Raw genomic sequence first — 15,833 nt, 5'->3', positions numbered from 1 at the left:
ATACTGACAACTGATGTAGCATATGAACAGGGCTCAGTTAACAGTTTGATTTCTCCAAATTTTTGAGTGTTCACATTGATGACAACTTGAACTGGAAGAAGCATATTACTGAGCTTCTCAAACAATTAAGTTCAGCTTCTTTCGCTCTTCATATAATCGCTAGTCTTGATAATAAACAGATCAGCCTCCTAATGTACTTTGCATATTTCCACACAATAATGTTTTATGGAATAGTTTTCTCAGGTAAGTCACCACTTAGACATAAATTACTGATTGTACAAAAGAGAGCAGTGAAAATAATTAGTGGTGTTCACCCAAGGACATCATGTAGGCACCTCTTCAAGGAGTTTGGTGTTTTTAACTGCACCATCAGAGTACATATATTCGCTAATGAAGTTCGTTATAAATTGTCATGTAACCACTCTGCCACAGGCCATGCATTATGAACAGGTGCTCAATCGTATTGAAAGACACAGTTGCCATCCCCAAAATGCTCTTCTACAGCTGGAAGCGCAAAGGTACTTAAGACATCAATGTACGCCTGTGCTGTGAAAGTGCCACACAAAACAACAAGGGGTGCAATCCAGTCCATGAAAAACATGACCACATCGTAACACCACCACCTCCGAATTTTACTGTTGGCTCTACACATGCTAGCAGATGACATTCACCAGGTATTCGCCTTACCCACCCCCTGCCATTTGATCACCACACTGTGTACTGTGATTTGTCACTCCACACAATGTTTTTACACTATTCAGTCACCCAATGTTTACAGTCTTTACACCAAGTGAGGCATCATTTGGCATTTACCAGTATGATGTGTGGCTTATGAGCAGCCACTCGACCATAAAATCCTAGTTTTCTCACCTCCCACGTAACTGTCATAGTACCTGCAGTAGATCCTGATGCAGTTTGGAATTCCTGTGTGATGGTCTGGATAGATGTCTGCCTATTACATTACAACCCTCTTCAACTGTCAGCGCTCTCTGTCAGTGAACAGACGAGGTCGGCCTGTACGCTTTTGTGCTGTATGTGTCCCTTCACGTTTCCACTTCACTATGACATTGGAAACACTGGACCTAGGGGTGTTTGGGAGTGTGGAAAGCTCATGTACAGACATTTGACACAAGTGACACTCAATAACCTGACCATGTTAGAAGTCCATGAGTTCTGCAGAGTGGCCCATTCTGATCTCTCACGATGTCTAATGACTACTGAGTTCATTGATATGGAGTACCTGGCAGTAGCTGGCAGCACAATGCACCTAATATGGAAAACTTATGTTTTCTGGGGTGTCCAGATACTTTTGATCACATAGTGTAGTATTCACTTTGAACGTGTTCTAAAATTTTTGTGAATCACACCAGTATTTTTTAAATTTTCATATTTTAATCGTATTTAGTCCCAGAACAATGCATTTTTCTGTTAACATAGATTTTTCTTTAATGAAATCTAAGCTCATGTCTGAGGAGTTTAAAAAAACATAGAAAAAAGAATTAAGATGAATTCCCCATGAGACAAAATGCCATTTCAGGGACTTCAGATATACAGATACAGATTTGATGTTACTGACAGTACACCAAAAGTGATTGGCTTGTTTGCTTAATGGCAGAGTGCAACAGTAATTCTGAAAAATCTAGCTATCTGACAATGTTAGTACTTATGGTATCTACTAGAAACCTACATGAAAATTTCAAAAATTTGTTTGTATTGAGGAATGTACAAGCATTTTTCAGTTCCCATGCACTTGTAATGGCAATGAAGATAAGGATGAAAGACAGCATGCACAGAGACATGTAATGAATCTTTCAATCCACAGTCCACATGAATGGAATAAAAAGTAATCTTAATATATGACACAATAAAATATACCCTTTTCCAGATACTATATAATGATTTGCACAGCATACATATGCTGACTTTGGTTTCATACCAGTTTTCACTGCTGTGCATCATATAGCAGAATACATCTATGATATATTAGTGTTCAAACAATGGAAAATCGAGGATGGAATGTAACAATATTTTGAAAAGGAAAATTACTTCTCACTATATAGCAGAGATGCTGAGTCGCACATATGCACAACAAAAAGTGTGTCACAAATAAAGCTTTCAGCCAGTAATGCCTTTATCAAAAATAGATGAGACACACACACACACACACACACACACACACACACACACACACACACACACACACACACACACACACACACACACACAGACTGTAGTCTCATTTTTGACGAAGGCCTTACTGGCTGAAAGTTTTATTTGTTGTGCCTATCTGCGATTCAGCATCTCCGCTATATGGTGAGTAGCAACTTTCTTTTTGATATTTTAGTGTTCACTAGTTGTAAGGCAATAATCAAAGTTGTATGTAAACTACACATCTATTGCTATTATTCTGGAATAGCCTATACGAAAACTAACACAGTCATTTTGTTAAATGTTTTGTCTTCGCTTATCCAAAATGTGACTCATAAAACAAGATTATATTTATGATTACTACCATAGTGAAGTCTATATAATATGCAGTAATATTTTGTTAACTTTTAGGATTGATTACCAGCCACAGTTAGTAATTTTTCTGGCTCTTGTAATAGTTAAGGTAACTGAACATAGTCTGTCAGTGTTGATGACATAATGAAAAATTGCATAACTTACCATCTTGTGAAAATGGACTACAGAACCATTTCCTAAGGACTGAGTCAAGAAATCCTATTTTGCATTTGCTTTCATTTGGATACTCTATTATTTCTGATTTATCAACTTTATCAAGCAGAATATGAGGCAATTTTCGTTCTAGTTCTGTGTGGAGGACAACCTGAAACACAGAAAAGGATTATTCATAAAGATTCTTATATTATCACCTTGCTAGACAGCAAATTGTTATGTAGAACATTGCACCAGCCACAGTGCATCCAACTGTGAACACAGTTTTCAGGCATGAGATAGTTAATTGCTGTCTCTAAGGAGCTGGGTGTATTGTCATGACCCCTGTCCATGATCAGTAGCTGTTGCAAATGGATGTGTTGGGAGGGCTACTGAAATACATTGATCAGAGATACCAAAGTGCCTCAAGTATTGTCTCCTCTACAGAAAATACAAGATCTATCTCCACTTGCCACTTGACTGTGAGTGGCATGAGAGTGGTAGGTCAAAGGACTCTTTTTACAGGGAAGGCAGGGATTAAGGAGAGCAGATTTAGGTGATGCCCCCAATGAAACTAAAACTGAGGCAATGATACACACTTCAGCTGTTGGGAAATTGCTGTATCAGGGGGAGCAACTGCAAAACGCCAGAGGTTCATTAATTATCAACAGTTTGAATGTAGAGTAAATATATAATACCCATTAGGGAATCAGTAGTCAGGAATGGGAAGAATTACCTTATGCACACTGTATATATACCTAGAGGCCTCATCCAACAGGTTGAAGATGTTGTTTGAAAGCCAGTGAGGGAACAGGATGCAATCAACTACATATTGTCATGCACATTGAAATGCATTATGTCTGCTGTCTGAGCTCCAAAGTCAGGCTTCGATAATTTCAGTGATTGCCACAGAAGGTTCAGGCACCAGCCTTCCCCATGGAATTGAACAAACCTTATAATCAGCAGCATTGTCCCAGATCAGATCAAGGGCCTCTATTTATGAACTGAGAATAAGGTTTCAATCTGAGACATTCAGAGTTGCTGAGTCACACATAGGCACAACAAAAAGACTGTCACAAAATGAGCTTTCAGCCAACAAGGTCTTTGTCAAAAGTAGTAGTAGACAATAGACACACACACACACACACACACACACACACACACACACACACACACACACACACACACACACACACACAGAGAGAGAGAGAGAGAGAGAGAGAGAGAGAGAGAGAGAGAGAGAGAGAGAGACACACAAACATAATTCACTCACACATGACCACAGTCTGTGGCAGCTGAAGCCAGACTATGAGCAGCAGGGCGTGATGGAAAAGGCAACCGGGCAGTGCTAAGGAGTAGGCTGGGGTGGGGAGGGGGTAAGATAGCAGAGTAGGGGAGGCGGATGGTATAATGGTTCTGATGGGAGTGTGCAGGAATGAGGAGGAGAGAGGGTAGGGCAGCTATGTGGGATATTAGATGGGTGGCAATGGAGAGAATGGGGGTAGTGGAAAATGAGAGAAGTGGAAAGACTGGGTGCATTGGTGGAATAGAGGGCTATGTAGTGCTGGAATGGGAACAGGGAAGGGGCTAGATGGGTAAGGACAATGACTAATGAAACACAGTAGATGAATTCGCAACTGCGAATAATGACTACCATCAGATATAATATGGAATGACAACAGCGACAATAAAAATTTGTGCCAGACCGGGACACGAACCCAGAATTCCCACTTATCGCAAGCGGTTGCCTTACCATTTGGCTTTCTGTGCATGACTCACGACCAGACCCAAACTTCCAAATGTCGTCAACTATATGTCTGATGTGTTTCGTAACAGTTGTGGTCGCTGCAGTGCCTTGTCATCAGAATAACACAGGCACTGCAATATGGTATGACAAATGAAGGTTGAGACCAGGAGGGTTACGGGAACATAGGATATATTGCAGGGAGAGTTCCCACCTGCGCAGTCCAGAAAAGCTGGTGTTGGTGGGAAGCATCCAAATGGCACAGTCTGCAAAGCAGTCGAAATGAAGAAAGTAATATTGTGTGGTGTGCTCAGCAACAAGGGGGGGGGGGGGAGGGGGGGGGGGGGAGGGGTGCGGTCTAGTTGTTTCTTGGCTACAGTTTGTTGGTGGCCACTCACATGGAGAGACACCATGTTGGTTGCCTTGCACATGTAAAATGCAGGACAATGGTTGCAACTCATTTTGTAGATCACATGACTGGTTTCACAGGTAGCCCTGATTTTGATGGCATAGCTGATGCTTCTCACTGGAAAGGAGTAGGTGGTTGTGGTGGTGGTGGTAGGATGTGGAAAAAGGGGTTCTTTCTATAGTCTATGCTCTCAAGATCTCTCCCCCCCCCCCCCCCCCCCTCCAAGTCTCATCTTATTACCGACCATAAATCCTTGGTTTCCTTGTTTAACCATCATACCTCCTTGTCTGACAAGACAGCACACTGGCTACTATGCTGGGCAGTGTTCTTGTCTTGCTACAGCTAAGAGATCCATTTCTGAGCTGTGTCTAAATGTGCCAATGTGTATACCTTGTCCCACCTTCCTGTGGGTCCTGACCACAGCTTTGGTTGTGAGGAATTGTTTTGCTTCTATCTTGACACTGAAATGCAGGGCTTGGCCAAGTTTTTCCCAATAATGAGCTCGTGCATAGCAGGTCAAGTGGTTCGGTTTCTTCAACAGGGCTTGACAGGTAAACCATCAGGTCAGGCTTCAGACCACCCTGTGCAATTATTTTTTTCTTATGGTAGCACCTCTCTGTTTTTGACATTGTTTTGCTGGTGTCCATGGAAGATCTCTCTACCAGAGTAGGCTTTCCTGTTGCATTAGTTATGGGATGAGATTCTATGCCTTCTCCACCAAGGCCATTGGGTGTGGTTCAAGCATTGAACTGTTAACTAGGAGACATGTTTTTGGCCAGGGATTTGTGAAAAAAAATTGTCCATTTTATTACAGCTTGTGAGCAGTGTACTGACAACAAGAAGCTACTGGGGCATCTCTGTTGCCCTGGTCCACTCCACACCTGCCATGGGAATTTATTCATGTAGGCTATGCGAGTCCCTTTTTGCATTCCTTCCAGCTCTTGGCTGTGGATGCATTTTCTTGGTCTCCTTACATTCTCCTGTGTGCATCAATTGGCTGAGGTCACAATTCATAAGCTTTGGAGGTTTTTTTTTACTGAGAGGATGCCTTATACTTTAGTTTCCAATAATGGGCCCCAGTTTGTTTCTCACACCTTTCAATTTTTTGCTCCCATTGTGGCACTGATGTTATACCATTCCATTCTCAATCACATAGTGAAGTGGAATGACTGGTTCATACATTCAAATCACAAATGAAAAAGTCTGTTGTGGATTCTCTCTGGCTGATGCCCTTCTCCATTTTCTCATCACCTATTTCTTCAGACATATAGGGCAGCGATGTCCAGGTGAGTTACATCACAGCTGGCAGCCACACACAATCCTCTACCTCCTGCAGCCTGTGCCACACCTGCCACTGTTGGGTTCATCTGGCCACTCGCACTGGAATCACTGGTGTGAGGGCGAGGGTTTGGTCACTGGTCCAGTGGATACCCCTCACTGATGTCTGGCACCAGAGACGCCTTTTTTGTGACATACACATTGCTAACGAGCTGGTAGCTCTCCATCTTGATCAGTTGTAGCGCCTTTGCAGCTGAAAGCAACTGGTGTGCAAGTGTGGCCCCCGTTGCCACTGCCTGAGCCACTGCCCTCCGCCTAAAGCCCATCTTCATTGCAGTGGAGCAGCCCCCTTCTCATTTTGACCCTACGCTCCAGTGCCCACCTCACACTTCAACCCGCCTTCTCCATTGGCACTGGCTGCCGCCACTCTGGATTTGATGGATGTCTCTTGTTGGACCACCGGTGTCTCCCACATTGACAGAGCACCAACTTCGCATGAGGGAGAGGTGTGCTGTGAATGTGCTGAGTGTGAGTCACCGTGTGTGTGCATTTAAATTACTAGCCAACTCTATCAGCATGGGCTGGCCACCCGTAAGAAGTATATACATAGCACTGTCTCTGCTGCACACACAGCACAGTCTCCACCCAAGGCTATAAATGCATGGAGCAGCATTGACTGAATCTCTTATATTTCTAGTTTGTGTTGTGCACATCAGTGTGCTGCGTCTTTTGGAGTTCCAAGAGGCTTAATATTTAGAGGTTATGAATAAAGCCAAATATGTGTGACTTGGATTGGTTTTTTGTGTATTACTTGGTTACTACAGGACCTGTGACTGAAGTTAACAAGAATAGTTGACCAAACACTAGACTAATATGTATCCAATAGACTAGTCTGTGATGCAAGGGACCATCCACGATATACTGTCTCTCTAAATTAAGTTATAAAGAAACAATGACCACTGAACATTACATGTAAAACAAAGCATAGAAGTACAGGTTTATACACGCTCAAAGATATGTATTTGGCTGTCGAAAGAGCAATACATGAGGCCTTCAATAACTACCACAGCAGAATATTATCAACAGATCCCTCAGAACATTTAAAAATAATCTGTTCATATGTTAAAGCTACCACTAATACTAATGTTTGTGTTCAAACACTTACTGATGACACAGGAACTGAAAATGAGGATAACAAAGTAAAAAGAGAAACTCTGCTTTCATATTTGCCTTTACAAAACAAACATCCATAAGTAAGGCCCATAAAGATGAGTGCTTTAGATCTTAGCGCCCATATATATAAGAAACAGCTAAAATCACCAACATTTCACAAATCTTCAGCCTCAGTGCAATCCCTATAAGGTTCTACATCAATCCCTTGACAAAAAACTATGCCCAATCATTGAAAGAAAGCATGGGTCTCTTCCATGTAGATGAAGAGTAGGACAAGTGATTCACAAAACAAACTTCCAATATCACTGGTATCCTGTGTTTTCTAGAATCCTAGGGAACCATTAAGTATGGTGCTCCCCAAGGCCGAGCCCGTGGACCACTGATCCTCTAGTGAACATTAATAACCTACCAGCATCAGTAAATAACAAGGCAAATGTAGTAACATTTGCTGATGTTACAAGTTTCTTGATCAAAGGCATCAAATCCTCAATCTAGATTACTGCTGAAACAATAATACAGCAAGTATAAAATGATTTACAGCAAGTAATATATATTTAACCCTTTCAAAAACAAATCCAATGCACTTTCAGACAGAAAATAACAAGCTACAAGCTACTGAAATAGATATAAATGGTTAGAAAATAACTGAAACTTCACATACAAGATTTCTAGCCATAGGAATAAATTAAGGTGGAGTGAACATACTGATCACCTGCTCAAGATGCTAAGCTCAGTTTCACCATATGTTCACAAGGAAATAGTAATATTGTCATATTTCACATATTTCCACCCTCTAATATCATGTGGTATAATATTCTGGAGAAATGTGGAAGACAGATTTTAAACTACAGAAATGAGCGGTGAGGCTAAACTTCAGTGTTATAAATTGGAAATCCTGTGCACACTTATTCAAGACTTTTGGGACACTGACACTCACAAGTCAGCATATCTAGTATATCTACTCATTGATGATACTTGTAATAAATAACGAAAAAATCTTTTCCAAACTGACTGGGACATGCACAGTCATGATGCAAGGCAGAAGCAAAGCTTTCACAAAGAACCAATAACTCTCAAATATAGCACAAAAAGGAGTTATCCAGTCTGGAATAACAATTTATGATAAGTAATTAACGGAAAAATCTCATATAAAGATGTGAAACAAATACTAACAAAGAGATAGAGGGGCTGGCCAGTACTTACCTAGGCTCAGTACAGCAGATAGATACACAAAAAACAACCGAAAATTTAAGTTCCTAGCTTTCGGAATAAATGTTCCTTCATCAGGGAAGAGAGAGGGGAAAGAAAGGGAAGAAGGGAAAGTGGATTTAGTTACTCACAACCCAGGTTATGAAGCAACAGGGAAAGGAAAACAGGGAAGGTAGCAAGGATGGAGGCATGGTTGTCAGAGGAAAGCCAAAGATATTCTACTGTAGGTACTGTGCCAGCTTTAAACCAAAGAGGATGCATACAGAAGTAAAGAGGTATATAGCATAAAGATGTAGGATGAAAAGATGCATGAATGGCTAAAGAGGAAAGGGAAAGAGGAGAAGACTGAAGAGTAACTGGGAGTGAGGTTGTTTAACGTAGGTTCAGTCCAGGGGGATGACGGGATGAAAGGATGTGTTGCAGTGCAAGTTCCCATCTCCGCAGTTCAGAGGGACTGGTGTTGGGTGGGAGAAGCCAAATGGCACATACGGTGTAGCAGGTTCCTAGGTCCCTAGAATTATGCTGGAGGGCATGCTCCGCTACTGGGTATTGGACATCTCCTTGGCGGACAGTTCGTCTGTGTCCGTTCATGTGCTCAGCCAGTTTAGTTGTTGTCATACCAATGTAAAAGGCTGTGCAGTGCAGGCATGTCAGCTGATAAATGACGTGTGGTTTCACACATGGCCCTGTCTTGAATTGTGTATGTTTTACCAGTAGCGGGGCTGGAGTAGGTGGTTGTGGGGGGATGCATGGTGCAGGTTTTGCAGCAGGGTCGGTTACAGGGGTAGAAACCGCTATGTAGAGAAGGTAGTCTGGGAATATTGTAGGGTTTAACAAGGATGTTACGGAGGTTAGGGGGGCGACGAAAGGCAACTCTGGGTGGTGTCTGGAGAATTTTGTCAAGGGATGATCTCATTTCAGGGGTTGACTTGAGAAAGTCATATCCCTGGCGGAGTAATTTATTGATGCATTCGAGGCCAGGATAATATTGGGTGACAAGAGGGAAGCTTCTGTGTGGTCTGAGGGTAGGAACATTGTTGTTGGACGGGGAGGAATGTATTGCCCGGGAGATCTGTTTGTGGACAAGGTCTGTAGGATAGTTGCGGGAGAGGAAAGCACTGGTCAGGTTATTGGTGTAATTGTTGAGGGATTCGTCACTGGAGCAGATACGTTTGCCACGAATACTTAGGCTGTAGGGAAGGGAGCGTTTGATGTGGTATGGATGGCAGTTATCAAAGTGAAGGTACTGTTGTTTATTTGTGGGTTTGATACGGACAGAGGTGTGGATGTGAGCTTCAACAAGATGAAGGTCAACATCCAGGAAGGTGGCTTGGGTTTTGGAGAAAGGCCAGGTGAAATTCAGATTCGAAAAGGAGTTGAGGTTATGGAGGAAATTTAGGAGTGTTTCTTTACCATGAGTCCAGAACACAAAGATGTCATCTATAAACCTATACCAGGCCAGGGGAAGCAGCTGTTGGGTCTTCAGGAAAGCCTCCTCCATGCGGCCCATGAAGAGGTTGGCATAGGACGGAGCCATCCTGCTGCCCATGGCAGTCCCCTGATTTGTTTGTAGGTCTGGCCTTCAAAAGTTAAGTAATTATGGGTGAGGATGAAGTTGGTAAGTGTGATAAGGAACGAGGTTTTTGGAAGATCTTCGGGCGGGCGTTGGGAGAGGTAGTGCTCAAGGGCAGAGAGACCATGGGTGTGTGGGATGTTTGTGTAAAGGGATGTAGCATCTATGGTGACAAGAAAGGTTTCAGGTGGGAAAGGAGTGGGAATGGATTTGAGGCGTTCTAGGAAGTGGTTATACGTACCCGTGGTCTAGGAGTAGCGTCTTTGATTAATAATCAAAACGTCTTCGGTCCCGGGTTCGATCCCCGCCACTGCCTAAATTTTGATAAATTATCAGCATTGGCGGCCGAAGACTTCCGGCATAAGAAGTCAGCCTCATTCTGCCAACGGCCTTGTCAAAGAGGGCGGAGGAGCGGATAGAGGTTCAGGGCACTCTCTTGTCCTAGGGGTGGGAAATTGCCCCTAAAGGCGGAAGGATCAGCAATGATCAACGACATGAATATGCAGAAGGCAATGGAAACCACTGCATTAAAGACACGTAACGTGTATCCACAGGACATGTGGCCTGTAGTTGAAGAAGTGTCATGATGATCTCTCCATTGGCAAAAGATTCCGGAATAGTCCCCCATTCGGATCTCCGGGAGGGGACTGCCAAGGGGGAGGTTACCATGCGAAAAAGATAGAATAATCAACGGAAGGATAACGTTCTACGAGTCGGGGCGTGGAATGTCAGAAGCTTCAACGTGGTAGAGAAACTAGAAAATCTGAAAAGGGAAATGCAAAGGCTCAATCTAGATATAGTAGGGGTCAGTGAAGTGAAGTGGAAGGAAGACAAGGATTTCTGGTCAGATGAGTATCGGGTAATTTCAACAGCAGCAGAAAATGGTATAACAGGTGTAGGATTCGTTATGAATAGGAAGGTAGGGCAGAGAGTGTGTTACTTTGATCAGTTCAATGACCGGGTTGTTCTAATCAGAATCGATAGCAGACCAACACCGACAACGATAGTTCTGGTATACATGCCGACGTCGCAAGCTGAAGATGAACAGATAGAGAAAGTGTATGAGGATATTGAAAGGGTAATGCAGTAAGTAAAGAGGGACGAAAATGTAATAGCTATGGGCGACTGGAATGCAGTTGTAGGGGAAGGAGTAGAAGAAAAGGTTAGAGGAGAACATGGGCTTGGGACAAGGAATGAAAGAGGAGAAAGACTAATTGAGTTCTGTAACAGGTTTCAGCTAGTAATAGCGAATACCATGTTCAAGAATCACAAGAGGAGGAGGTATACTTGGAAAAGAGCGGGAGATACGGGAAGATTTCAATTACATTACATCATGGTCACACAGAGATTCCGAAATCAGATATCGGATTGTAAGGCGTACCCAGGAGCAGATATAGACTCAGATCACAATATAGTAGTGATGAAGAGTAGGCTGAAGTTCAAGACATTAGTCAGGAAGAATCAATACGCAAAGAAGTGGGATACGGAAGTTCTAAGGAATGACGAGATACGTTTGAAGTTCTCTAACTCTATAGATACAGCAATAAGGAATAGCGCAGTAGGCAGCACAGTTGAAGAGGAATGGACATCTCTAAAAAGGGCCATCACAGAAGTTGGGAAGGAAAACATAGGTACAAAGAAGGTAGCTGCGAAGAAACCATGGGTAACAGAAGAAATACTTCAGTTGATTGATGAAAGGAGGGAGTACAAACATGTTCCGGGAAAATCAGGAATACAGAAATACAAGTCGCTGAGGAATGAAATAAATAGGAAGTGCAGGGAAGCTAAGACGAAATGGCTGCAGGAAAAATGTGAAGACATCGAAAAAGATATGGTTGTCGGAAGGACAGACTCAGCATACAGGAAAGTCAAAACAACCTTTGGTGACATTAAAAGCAACGGTGGTAACATTAAGAGTGCAATGGGAATTCCAGTGTTAAATGCAGAGGAGAGAGCAGATAGGTGGAAAGAATACATTGAAAGCCTCTAAGAGGGTGAAGATTTGTCTGATGTGATAGAAGAAGAAACAGGAATCGATTTAGAAGAGATTGGTGATCCAGTACTAGAATCGGAATTTAAAAGAGCTTTGGAGGACTTACAGTCAAATAAGGCAGAAGGGATAGATAACATTCCATCAGAATTTCTAAAATCATTAGGGGAAGTGGCAACAAAACGACTATTCCCGTTGGTGTGTAGAATATATGAGTCTGGCGACATACCATCTGACTTTCGGAAAAGCATCATCCACACAATTCCGAAGACGGCAAGAGCTGACAAGTGCGAGAATTATCGCACAATCAGCTTAACAGCTCATGCATCGAAGCTGCGTACAAGAATAACATACAGAAAAATGGAAACCAAAATTGAGAATGCGCTAGGTGACGATCAGTTTGGCTTTAGGAAAAGTAAAGGCACGAGAGAGGCAATTCTGACGTTACGCTTAATAATGGAAGCAAGGCTGAAGAAAAATCAAGACACGTTCATAGGATTTATCGATCTGGAAAAAGCGTTTGACAATATAAAATGGTGCAAGCTGTTCGAAATACTGAAAAAAGTAGCGGTAAGCTATAGGGAGAGACGGGTCATATACAATATGTACAACAACCAAGAGGGAATAATAAGAGTGGACGATCAAGAACGAAGTGCTCGTATTAAGAAGGGTGTAAGACAAGGCTGTAGCCTTTCGCCCCTACTCTTCAATCGGTACATCGTGGAAGCAATGAGGGAAATAAAAGAAAGGTTCAGGAGTGGAATTAAAATACAAGGTGAAAGGATATCAATGATACGATTTGCTGATGACATTGCTATCCTGAGTGAAAGTGAAGAAGAATTAAATGATCTGCTGAACGGAATGAACAGTCTAATGAGTACACAGTATGGTTTGAGAGTAAATCGGAGAAAGACGAAGGTAAAGAGAAGTAGTAGAAATGAGAACAGCGAGAAACTTAACATCAGGATTGATGGTAACGAACTCAATGAAGTTAAGGAATTCTGCTACCTAGGCAGTAAAATAACCAATGACGGGTGGAGCAAGGAAGACATCAAAAGCACACTCGCTATGGCGAAAAAGGCATTTCCGGCCAAGAGAAGTCTACTAATATCAAATACCGGCCTTAATTTGAGGAAGAAATTTCTGAGGATATTCGTCTGGAGTACAGCATTGTATGGTAGTGAAACATGGACTGTGGGAAAACCGGAACAGAAGAGAATCGAAGCATTTGAGATGTGGTGCTATAGACGAATGTTGAAAATTAGGTGGACTGATAAGGTAAGGAATGAGGAGGTTCTACACAGAATCGGAGAGGAAATGAATATGTGGAAAACACTGATAAGGAGAAGGAACAGGATGATAGCACATCTGCTAAGACATGAGGGAATGACTTCCATGGTACTAGAGGGAGCTGTAGAGGGCAAAAACTGTAGAGGTAGACAGAGATTGGAATACGTCAAGCAAATACAGCTTTGTAGGTTGAGGTGTCGGAGAGCAAGGCAAACGTACAAATGATGATGAGACTACAACCTATGAAGAAGGGAATGTGAAGCGCCATAAAGTGATTAAAGAAGATTAAGATGGTGAGGCTCGAGAGGGGGATGAGCAAGAAGAGGAAAAAGATGGTGAAAATGAAGAAGAATCAATGGATACTTCTGAAGCTGATGAAAAGAAGCTGTAACCAGGAGAGGAGAAGTATGATCCCCTAGAAGCAGATGCGGAGGGATCCCCTGAAGGGGGAGAGGAAGATGATGAAGGTGCTCAAGGAGCTGAAGGTAAAGTTAAGCAAGAAAATGAAGAAGATAATATTTGGGCTGAAGTAGACCATTGGTACACTTCTTGATACTGTAGAAGGAGAAGCTGAAGGAGAAAGCGGAGCAGAGGTTACAGAAGATGATTCAGCTGCTTCATCAAAGGCTGAAGGAGCAGGTGCAAAAGGAAAGCCTGGTACAAGAAAAGCAGCTGCAGGTGGGTCACCAGCAGTTGCTACACCTACAGGTGGTACAGCTGGGTCACCTGCTGCCGGAACACGTGGCAGTGGGGCTGCCATAAGAGGTGGACATGGTCGTAAGTGCGCCAAATAAGACTGAATTCCTCACTGACTAATACAAACAAATGTGTTTGTTTGACTGCACCATTTTTTCAAAGACAGCAATATTCACCTTCAACACACAGTTACTTATTAGACTAATGATTTTTTCATGATATATGTATGTTTAAGTATTTGTGATGTGTGGGCCATTCCTTCTGCCTTAGACATGTGAAAACATGAACATTAGGTAGAGTTGTAATGCTGTTACTTCACTGGGGCCTTCCGTATATGCATTTCCCAGTTGTGAGTAGTGTGTAGCTTGTTTCTTGATACATAAACCAGAATCAATTTTAGAATTAATGTAACTCTTGAGCTTTTGACTAAATTTGTGAATGTAGTAATCAGTTTGTAAGACTGTGTTGTAAATTTTCTTTCTGGCTTTTCAACCCCTGAAATGAGATCATCCCTGGACAAAATTCTCCCCACACCACCCAGAGTTGCCTTTCGTCACATCCCTAACCTCCGTAACATCCTTGTTAAACCCTACAATATTCCCAGACTACCTTCTCTACCCAGCGGTTCCTACCCCTGTAACCGACCCCGCTGCAAAACCTGCCCCATGCATCCCCCCACAACCACCTACTCCAGCCCCATTACTGGTAAAACATACACAATTCAAGGCAGGGCCACGTGTGAAACCACACATGTCATTTATCAGCTGACATGCCTGCACTGCACAGCCTTTTACATTGGTATGACAACAACTAAACTGGCTGAGCACATGAATGGACACAGACGAACTGTCCGCCAAGGAGATGTCCAATACCCAGTAGCAGAGCATGCCCTCCAGCATAATTCTAGGGACCTAGGAACCTGCTACACCGTATGTGCCATTTGGCTTCTCCCACCCAACACCAGTCCCTCTGAACTGCGGAGATGGGAACTTGCACTGCAACACATCCTTTCATCCCGTCATCCCCCTGGACTGAACCTACGTTAAACAACCTCACTCCCATTTACTCTTCAGTCTTCTCCTCTTTCCCTTTCCTCTTTAGCCATTCATGCATCTTTTCATCCTACATCTTTATACTGTATACCTCTTTACTTCTGTATGCATCCTCTTTGGTTTGAAGCTGGCATAGTACCTACAGTAGAATATCTTTGGCTTTCCTCTGACAACCATGCCTCCATCCTTGCTACCCTCCCTGTTTTCCTTTCCCTGTTGCTTCATAACCTGGGTTGTGAGTAACTAAATCCACTTTCCCTTCTTCCCTTTCTTTCCCCTCTCTCCTCCCTGATGAAGGAACATTTATTCCGAAAGCTAGAACTTAAATTTTCGGTTGTTTTTTGTGTATCTATCAGCTGTACTGAGCTGAGGTAAGTACTGGCCAGCCCCTCTATCTCTTTGTTAGAATTTATGATAAGTTTCCAATGAATTGACGATCCCCATATATTCAAGGGGAAACTGAAATAGTTTCTCATAAACCATACTGAAACTAATTTAAATGAGTTTCTAGAGCTATAAATTACATTTAAGATCTATCACATCATAAATGATACTGTAATAGTGTATGCTGTAATGCATCTTGCCTCCTTGGAACATTTATGCAACAACTGAAATGTTTGATTCCTTATAAATTTTGGTCACACCTGGTTTAATTTTCATACTCAAATATTATATTCCACATCTGAAGACATTTTTGAACATATCTGATTCCTAAAAGACTGTTTTCATGACAATATATATTTTATTATTCATGTTGATCCATT

At 42.4% G+C, this 15,833-nt stretch overlaps 1 protein-coding gene across 1 annotated transcript in view; it reads right to left on the bottom strand.

The window, feature by feature from the left end:
* Positions 1-15,833, bottom strand: part of LOC126272881 (transient receptor potential cation channel subfamily A member 1) — a 217,185-nt gene that overhangs the window by 36,969 nt on the left and 164,383 nt on the right. The window contains exon 18 of the mRNA XM_049976161.1: positions 2,668-2,827. Within this exon, the coding sequence (XP_049832118.1) occupies positions 2,668-2,827 (160 nt within the window). The remainder of the gene's footprint in view (positions 1-2,667; positions 2,828-15,833) is intronic.

Source organism: Schistocerca gregaria, chromosome 1 (assembly GCF_023897955.1).
Source record: "Schistocerca gregaria isolate iqSchGreg1 chromosome 1, iqSchGreg1.2, whole genome shotgun sequence".
Lineage (NCBI taxonomy): Eukaryota > Metazoa > Arthropoda > Insecta > Orthoptera > Acrididae > Schistocerca > Schistocerca gregaria.
This window is presented reverse-complemented; position numbering and strand designations above follow the sequence as displayed.